A 10,027-nucleotide genomic window follows, 5' to 3' on the forward strand; every position below is an offset into this window, starting at 1 on the left:
TTCATTCATCTCATAGCCCTGTAACACAAGTCTCCTTCCTCCCCGGCAGTCCATGGAGGTGTGTGGAAGCCTCACGTTGCAACACCACATGCTCTCCCCCGTGCAGCGCATCCCCCGCTACGAGATGCTCATCCGAGACTACCTGAAGAAGCTGCCCGAGGACTCGCCGGACTGCCACGACACAGAGAGTAAGTGGGTCCTGCGGTGAGGCCGATTCTGCTCTCCTTGGTTATTGAGAAGTTTATTTTTAATGGTAAAGGAAATAACTCAAGGGGAAAAATAAATAAAACATAAAAGCCTCAATATCGCAGAACACTAATTTCAATGGTGTGTGAATTATCTTGGTGCCATAAACACTGATTTACATTGAGGTTTAGATGTGTGAAAGACAGAAAACACAATATCTCAGCACACTAGTCACAATGGTTAAGGAAATACCAGACAAACCCTAATTGTCGGTGCCATAAACACTGATTTGCATCAAGATTTAGATATTCGGAAGATGGACAACCCAATATCTCAGAACACTAATCGTAATGGTATGTATGAATTACCAAACACACCTAAATTTTCACTGCCATAAACACACTGCCTCTACCCCCACAGAGGCACTCCACCTGGTGTCCACTGCAGCTAACCACGCCAACGATGCCATGAAGAAGATCGACAAGTTTGAGAAGCTGTTGGAGATTCAGGAGAGCCTTGGCGGGGCGGAGGACCTCGTGTCGCCCACCAGGGAACTCATCAAGGAGGGGAAGATCATCAAGATATCCGCCAGATCGGGAGACCATCAAGAAAGATATATATTTTTGGTGAGTATGCTAAGGGGATAAGGCTGAGTATGGCATATAGGGTAGAGATACTGAAGACTACACAACCCCCAATATGTTTTCAGTGAGTACGCTAAGAGAATAAGGCTGAAAATGTCATATAAGGTAAAATGCTGAAGATTAAACAACCCCCAATACATTTTCAGTGAGTACGCTAAGAGAATAAGGCTGAAAATATCATATAAGATAAAGTACTGAAGATTACGTGACCCTAACAGATATTAACTTGTTTATTCTTAGTGAGTACTGTACCATAAAAGAAGGCTGAGTAGGTTATGACTCAGCAGTCCCCACAGATGGTAAAATATATGTTTATTGTATGGGTTCAGCTGTAGTGTATTGTAAACTCGCTATCCTTATAAAGCGACTAATAGAAATAAATGATGAGTATTATTTTATAGATGGTCTAGAATTCTGAAAACTGTGCACAAGGATTTATCTCGTTACAGTTATTTTTTCAAAGCCAAAATAATATTCCTCAAAGAAAGATCATTAACCCGGTAGCTGCAGGGATCATGTTTCTTAAAGCCCCCTCTAAGCAAGAAAAATGAGAAAAAATCATCACTCACGCAAACCATTTCATAATATATATCAACGCACTTGTGATCAGCTTATGCATCTTCTATTTTGGGGGGGTTATATCATGGCAAAAATCTGACCCATCGCTGGTACTACACGGTAAAGCCACAAATTTGGCCCGTCGCTGCTACCGGGTTAAGATTTCAACCAGATCAAATAACCCCCAAAAAAGATATAATTTTCAATGAGCACCAGACGGCTAACCTTCCCTGATCCTGTCTTAACCCCCCATCACAGAAAGCACATTAAGATTGATACCAGATCCGACAACCCCCAGGAAAGATATTAATTTCAATGAGCACCAGAAAACTAGCTAACATTCCCTCATCCTGCCTCCCCCTCCAGCTGACGGACCTCCTGCTGTTGTGTTCGCCTCGGCTGATGGGCGGGCGGGTGATGAGCGGCCCACAGTACCGCCTGAGGGCCAAGTACCACGTGGAGAACCTCATCATCCAGGAGGGAGACAACCTGGAGACGGCAAACACCTTCTACATCAAAGACAACAATAAATCAGTGGAGCTTTATACTCAGTAAGTTAACAGAGTGGACAAGCAGGCAGAGGCTCCATAGTGTTGAGTAGTGCCTCCGCCACAACGGGCTGGGGCCGACCATCAGGCTCCATCAAGAAAGCATACCGGCGCCATAGGTGAATACGGAAAAAAGAGGAAACAGCTCAAGGGCCAAAAACAAAGAGCCCACACACAAAAAAAAAGCCCAAAAAAACACAAAAAAAAAAACCACATAAAACACACACAAAAAAGCCCACAAAAAAAAACACAAAAAACACACAAAAAAACCCACAAAAAAACCCCCACATAAAACACACACAAAAAAGCCCACAAAAAAAGCCACACCAACTTTTTAGAATCAGTTTTGTGTCAATGCTTTGAGTTTGTCAGAAAATGTACTAAGAGTTTTGTTATTAAGTAGAGAGGCTTGTAAGACTAAAAACGTAGCCTGTAAACTTTTTTTTATAGCTTCAGAAACATTTTACAGTTAATTTTCCACTTTACTATCCACAAAAATACATACAGATGAGATATTTTATTACATTTTTCATTTTTGTCTTGCATTTCAAATCACACAATGGCTATGGATGACAAGTCTTCACACATCACATTTTTAAGGAGTAATATGAAGTTCACTTTTTATCACTCCTCTTTTATCCATCTCCAGAACCATTGAGGAGAAGGAGCAGTGGCTGGACGCATTCATCCGTGCCATCCATGAAACCTCCCAGCGGAAGTCCTCCCTGAAGCTGCATTTCAATCCCAACCAGCGGATCTTGGATTTGGACCTTGGCCAGAAACAGCCGATGCTTATCCGGTCAGACTCCGTCAACAAGTGCATGGAGTGTGCCAGCCAGTTCACGATGGTCCGCAGGAAGCACCACTGCCGGGCGTGTGGAGCGGTGAGTGGAGGAGCGGTTTGTTCGACACACGCCACAGATGTCATTTTCAGTAGTCATTGAAAATAAATGACTTAAAATGACCAAACTAAAAAAAATAATTAACTTTGTTACCAAACTAATGAAAATAATTGACTTTGAATTACCAAACTGCTTATGGTAGTAGAGAGAAGGAGTATTTTTATATGATACTCAAATAGATTAATAGAATATCACCCATTTTCATGTATATTTTTATGTTTTGTAATAGAACAGTGCTTCTTCCTTAATTTTTACATCAATATTTCCTGGAATGCACATAGATTAACACTTGGCAATTTGAAAGACAGCTTAAATTTTAGATATTCACTAATACATGGCTTTCACTGAGACCTAAACCATCATGTGTTAATGCTGCATCGGCCCCCAGGTGGTGTGTAGCAAGTGTTCCAGTTTTAAGGCGTCGCTTGCCTATGAGTGCGGCAAGAGTGTGCGGGTGTGCAGAACGTGCCACGCCACACTCCAGGAGCTGTCGTCCTCCACGGCCACGCCCTCGCCGGAGATAGATGAGGGTGACGAGTGCTCCTTGTACAGTGCCAAAGAACCCCTGGACCTTCCCTTCCGCAATCGAGGAGTGTTAGAAGTACGTGCTGTTATCTGTAAAACACTATCATGCTACATCTGTGTCTGTCTAACTGAACATTTGATTAACCCGGTAGCAGCAGGGATCATGTTTCTTAATGGTCCCTCTAAGCGAGAAAAATTAGAAAAAATCATCATCCACACAAACAGTTTCATAATATATATCAAAGCATTTGTGATCAGTTTATGTGTCATCTTTTTTGGGGGGGGTTTATATCATGGCACAAATTTGGCCTGTCGCTGCTACACAGTAGAGCCACAAATTTGGCCCGTCGCTGCTATCAGGTTAATATATGGCAACGGGCTTTTTTTTTCATTGTTTCCTTTTTTGTGTGCCTTTGTGCTGTCTCCTTTGCTGTAAAAAAAAAAAAAAAAAAAAAAAACTAGTGTAAAATATTGTATTGATATAAACACTGTTTGAGATCTGTCTTCTTTTTTTCTTGTGCTTTATCTATCTGTACCAGGACTTGTATTAAAATGAAAGCCTAATGGTAATCTGAATTTTCAAGGTGTCCGCCAAGACCAGCGGGGCAGTGATCCAAGGGTTCCTCCAACTTAAGACTCACCGCAAAACTTGGGTCAAAAGATGGTTTGCCTTACACACCGACTTTGTTCTTTACTCCTTTAAATGTGAGGCTGACGACCAGGCGCTCACGGCCACCCCAGTGCCTGGCTTCACGGTGACACACCTTCAGGTACGGCAGAGTGTGGAGGCAATAAAACTTGTCATGGTGAGACACAGAACAGATAACGCTGCAGGGGATGTCAATAGGAACTCACATCATGTTCATGCAACGGTGCCAGATTGTCGTTCTCAGCTTCTCATTTTTCCCGATTTCAGGCTAAAAAATGTCCCACCCACAAAACTAACGTCACCTATTTATATTTATTGCTAGAAGTGTTAATTATAGGGGGTTTTGTGCAGTCATTATGCATTAGATATGGGAAAATCTAGTTTAGTGAGTATGATATCATGGCATCCCTGTGTTCAAGTACCAATTTTCATGAAGTAAATGCACATATTTCTCAACAGGGTACGAGAAATGAAAGTGGAATCAGCGATAAGGAGAAAGAGAGAGCATTTAAGTTACATCACGCCAAGAAGCAATACATATTCCAGGCAACTTGTAAAGAAGAATCTCAAAGGTGAGAGAGAGAAGAACAAGACACCATGCTGTCAGTCATGGTGGAAGTTGTAATCAGTTGTCCCACATAATCACAGCATCTTTTTTTCTGTTTTACTATGTGGGAGCAGCATGTTCTTGAAATTTTATATACAGTACCTATATTTATTGTTTATCCCTTGCTCTGTCTTCCTTGCCATACAAAAATCTTATGTCCCCCCAGATGGGTAGCGGCCTTGAAAAAAGCATCGCAGGCGGAGCTGCCATCCCCGGTTCAATGACGAGAGAGGCAAGTGATCGAGGCTCTCATCACAAGTCTGTGAGAACAACTACCAAAAAGTAACAACTACAACTCTACATACATACATGAACACTAAAACACAACCGCACACACTCACCCAATTTGGACGTGGTTACAGGACTTGCTGTGGTATATTTCTTCTCAATCAACTCTTGAGTCACGCTGACTGGAGAGTGACACACCTCAACGGTCCACCACAAGACACAATGTAACGGTGCATTTCCTGAGTATCTCGTGAAAACTGTTTGTTATGTTACTGTAGCACAGTTAGCAAGGTTATTTAGGCTTCATATGGAACAGTAAAACTTATTTATGTATTTGATGCAACTTGCTAATGTAAAATTATGGATGTTTACTGGTATAATTGTTTTGTGTATCTTCTCTACTTACTTTTGTGGTAGTAAATTCAGTAGAAATGGCTGGTAAAACATTTAATTCTACAGCAGTTCTTTCTATCCATTGAAGCTTTTAGTAAGTCAAGTTCTTCACATCTTCATAGTGGTCATAATGTGTTGTGGCTTGTGTGGAGGACATTCCCTCCCTGTGCTGCGCGGCGGAGTGTTGGCGGCCGGCAGCACAGTGTGAAGGTTTGTGTTTTGGATTAGGGAACAGGAGCAATAAGAAGTTCAAAATGTACATAAATTTCATTTATGCTTATAAAGAATTCAAGAACACCAGGAAGAAATATAACATTTCAGGTTCTGATATGAAAGTCTAAAAAAAAAGAACAATAAAACACATACATCAAAACGTCCAATCACAAAGCGCACAGATGACGTGACGTCCAGAATTAGAAGGTTAAGACAGAGACGTGTAATCAGTATTGTTGTTATTGTAATTGGCATATCACAATGTAAGCTGTCTCTCTTTCTCTCTCTTGAACTTTCTCACTTGAAGTACAGTGCAATACTATTTCTGGTCAAGGGTTCTGCTGTGTGGGAGAACCTCGCAGAGCTATTTTTAAGTAACATTGGGATACACTTGTACTATACTTTTTACAGTTAATGTGAAAAAAAAGTTAGACAAACTGTTTAACTAAAAAAATTATTAGAATGGAATAGTACAGCTTCAAATCGGTCAAAAGAAGATTAACAAGTGTGTGCCATGAGCTGCATCAAAGACCAGTCAGCACACAGAGAGGTTTAGTGATGGTTTTAGCAGACTTAGCGTTGTAGGTTTCAGTAAGTCTTAAAAAAGAGGAACATTGAATAATTATAAATTTGATTATTCATTCAATAATAATGAATAACATTCATGAGATTTAAGTAAATACCAATCATGCCATGAAATCTGCCTTGACATAATCAAAAGTTCAGATACTTCACCATGGGGTTATTTTTGTGGGTGCTGGAATGGTCATGTTACTTCTGAATTATTTTCTCTCCCACTCAAAAATCCTCAAATCACCCTGAGTGTTGGAAGTGGATGACTTCACTAATGCCCATTTCTGTACTCAGTTAATGTGGTGGATATAAGAGACCTGATTGAGCCTATATATTAAACACAAACATTTTACCATCAAGGTTTTCACATTCACAGCACCACACACTTCATAACATACATTCTTTGACCAGCATCTCCACTCCACACCGACAGGTACTTCTGTTGCTTTACCTGTGTCTAGTACCGTAGCACTTTTACCATAAATTTTGTAATTCTGTGATTAAATTTACCAAAAATAATCCCAAAACTTCACAAAAAGTGCCTGTGTATGTGAACCCTAGGAGAGGTGTTCTTACCTCTGGATGGCACTGAAGAAATGGGATTGATACTGGCAAGAAAATTAACAAAAAAATCAATTAATTATGAATGTGACGCCCGACAATAGTATTTGAGCTGTACTGCCGCTGTCCTCTGCCCTCTCCCTCCTCCTGTGTCTTCAGCCCACACATACCTCAGCTTGTACAGTGACTGGATGTGTCAAGATATTTCTTTTGTATGAAAATCAAATTGATATCATGGAAAATGGATATGTATAGACAAGTGTATGTGTAAATTAGTCTAGTGAAAATGTGTTAACTACAGTGAAGGATGTGGTACCTAGTGGCTTCTACCGAGATCATGGTGTCCTTACAACTAGTTACTGGAGACAAATATTCCTTTGTCATTGAAGTTCCTTCCATGCAGACCCTTCTTGCTAGACCATTACCATAGAGAACAGTGTACCTTGCTTATGTATGATTGGGGAAGTTTTCTTTCACAATGCAACCCAAGACCTCAGCACTGAGGAATGGAGGCTTGTCGGAGGAGGTTCGTCTGTTCTGTCTCATAGCAGCAGCTTCATCACCTCGTCACTCGGGTGTTGCACGGCCCCGGGCTGCACCACACCCACTCTCATCTGGCTGCTTGTTGAAGCTTCATTGTGCTTACCATTACTTGTTTCATAGTTTCAGTAAAACTGAGATGAAACTTATGCTAAAGAGAGTGTGTTCTTTTTTTATCTGAAAACATGTATCATGTCACTGAGAAAACTTGTTTTCACTTTTTTATGAATTTTACATGTAACAGGAAATTTTCTAGGAGTATGTAGGATTTGAGTTGTTTACAACAGAACAAACTGACAGGTTTGGTCCTTGAGGTCACCGACATGAAACACAAGTGGATGCTTGTTGAAGTGTTATAATTATTTGAAATTAACAAGGTGTGTGTGTGTGTGTGTGTGTGTGTGTGTGTGTGTGTGTGTGTGTGTGTATTTACCTAGTTGTATTTATCTAGTTGTGACATACAAGAAAAGAGCTACGCTCACGCTGTCCCATCTCCATATCCACTCTTATCCAACTTTTCCCTAAAATTATGAATGTTTCTTGCACAAACCACCTCCTCCTCCAGTCTATTTCATAGCTCAATGCTTCTGTTTGGGAAGCTAAACTTTTTCACATCTCTCCTACACGTGGTCACCCTCAACTTCTTTCCATGTATGTGCGTATGTGCATGTGAGTGTGTGTGTGTGTGTGTGTGTGTGTGTGTATGTGTGTGTGTACAGCAAGCATATATGATATACCAGTGTGAGAAAGATTTAAGCTCTCACCGGTGAGTCATGCGGTTGCCTCCTGGGCCCAGCCTCTCACTTTACATTAGTTGTCCTCACAGGATGTGGAGGCTCGCTCACAAAGTCTTAGCTCTATGCTTGTGTATAATGTACAGAAACCATTTGACTTTCTTCACCCACCTGATTCAATCACACGCACGCTTTGTATTCTTCTTTCATTTGCTGTTCAACAGTATAATGACTGTGCTCATTAAATATTAAGACTGCACAGATTGTTAGTATTACAGATATTTTAGATTTTATTATTCTGAACTGCAACAACTTACATCATATAGAAATGCAGTATGCAATATTTTTTTGTATAGTTATACATGTAATGTGCCACATATTTATATATAAGACCAACTTTCATACACAAAAGGATAATCTAGTGTCTGGGACAAAACTTCATTCTAAAAGTGGACATATCAAAGGTTCTTCAGGAGTCCCGGCCCTTCCTTGTACATGGTACAGGTCTGCCTGACTCCGGTGCTCCGCCTCCTGCTGCCTCTCGTCCCTCACAGGCAAAGTTTTGTGCATATCTCACCACCAAGGAGCACCATTTTTCTGTGGATTGTGAACACTTGTCGCTAGTAAGGCACGGCAAGCACTTCTGGCTCTCACCTCCACACACGGCTGTTCATGCCGGCGACAGTTGCAGTAATTAGCATCCCTCATGTGTTGCCTCCTTTCCTGATGCAAATTCAGATTTTGGTAGAACTTTCTGTACTCTGTATATGATGGTTCCTCCCACGGTCTCCAGGCCTTCACTAGAATGTTATGTATTGCAAGTTTACGATGATTTGCATGAGTTAATGGTGCTATTTCTTTGAAGATTAGTGTAGGTGTGTTGCATTAGCAAGGCACTGAAAATAAATGATTGTTGAAATGCATGTAAAGTTAATTTAATAGAATGACAAATATTCTGTATATAAGAAGATATTCTTACATGTCCTATTAAGCATCTGTGCCCGAAATTGTTATAGATATGCAAAAGATAGTCCTCGACACCCCCGCTAGTCAGTGAAGCAAACACAAACGTTTCATTTTTACCGATCGAGTTAATTAAGGAAAATGACTAACATTCTAAAGCTACGGTTAACAAAATTCCCTCTCAGCTGTATGGACGACGCTCCTTCATCACTGGGCAGTAGATATTTATGTACAATATTTGGTTATTATATATTCTTTGTTAAATAAAGAGATTGTAACCTCCTGCATTTATCCCTTGAGCGGCGAAGAGGAAGACTCGAACCTAGCGCCGCGTGAAATCGTACAATCGTCACCAAATTGTCATACTCACCACACTGTATTTTCCAGTTTCCGACCAATAACTATCACAAAAACATCAATAATCAACGGTTTCAACCATAACTTTAATCGGATTTCGTTATTTACGTGGGTAGGACAGTTTTGGGTCTGAAACTGATATGAAAGGAAAAAAGAAGGAAATTGAGGGAAAAGAAGACAGATGAAAGAGAAGAAGGAAAAGAAAGAAGGAAAATGATAAATGGAGTGTTCTGAGTACGAGAATCTGGTAAAGCTGACTTGAATTTGGCGCCACGTGACGTATCAAGGTGGAGAAGGATGCCAGGTAGGGTATTGGGAAGGATTGGTTTAGTCACGCAGGTGTGTCGAAGAAGGTAGGACGTGTGCGCGAGTTCTAAGCTGATTCACTGACCATCGGGAGTTCCGGGAAGTGACTAAAAATGGACTGCTGCCGAAACCTTCAAGATATCACGGGCGTCATGGTAATCAGTTACAGGTAAGTTGACATTGAAGTGATTTGAGGTGCATTGTAGTTACCTAGTTAATTGTCTCGAGCGAACGAGGTAATGGCGGCCTGATGGTAGTTGGGCGCGCGTGTGTTCGTGTGTGTGTGCAAAGTGGTGATGACTGGTTATGTCGTGTGTGTGTCAATGAGGTAATGGTATGGTACTGTGACGGTCGTTTTGTATGGGCGAAGTGATGGTGTTGTTAATGGATGTCTCGTGTGTGTGTGTGTGTGTTGGACGAGGTAATAGCGGTCCGTTGATGGTTGTTCGATAGTAGTTGGGAAACTGCATGTCCTTTTACTGTAATCAGCCTGAAATGTCTTAATTGAATACGAAGTGTTCTATTGCCCCCATTGAACAT

General features: G+C 40.9%; 1 protein-coding gene across 6 annotated transcripts in view; it reads left to right on the forward strand.

Annotated features, from left to right (window-relative positions):
* The window catches only part of LOC126984029 (FYVE, RhoGEF and PH domain-containing protein 4-like), a 100,974-nt gene extending 91,871 nt beyond the window's left edge, over window positions 1–9,103 (forward strand). For all 6 annotated transcript variants that reach the window (XM_050837382.1, XM_050837385.1, XM_050837384.1 and 3 more), the window contains 8 exons: window positions 50–188; window positions 607–812; window positions 1,755–1,939; window positions 2,586–2,820; window positions 3,227–3,439; window positions 3,948–4,133; window positions 4,472–4,584; window positions 4,786–9,103. In XM_050837382.1, the coding sequence (XP_050693339.1) occupies window positions 50–188; window positions 607–812; window positions 1,755–1,939; window positions 2,586–2,820; window positions 3,227–3,439; window positions 3,948–4,133; window positions 4,472–4,584; window positions 4,786–4,843 (1,335 nt within the window). In that variant the 3' untranslated portion in view covers window positions 4,844–9,103. The remainder of the gene's footprint in view (window positions 1–49; window positions 189–606; window positions 813–1,754; window positions 1,940–2,585; window positions 2,821–3,226; window positions 3,440–3,947; window positions 4,134–4,471; window positions 4,585–4,785) is intronic.
* The last annotated feature ends 924 nt before the right edge of the window (window positions 9,104–10,027 follow it).

This window comes from Eriocheir sinensis, chromosome 55 (assembly GCF_024679095.1).
Source record: "Eriocheir sinensis breed Jianghai 21 chromosome 55, ASM2467909v1, whole genome shotgun sequence".
In the NCBI taxonomy this organism is placed as follows: Eukaryota; Metazoa; Arthropoda; class Malacostraca; order Decapoda; family Varunidae; genus Eriocheir; species Eriocheir sinensis.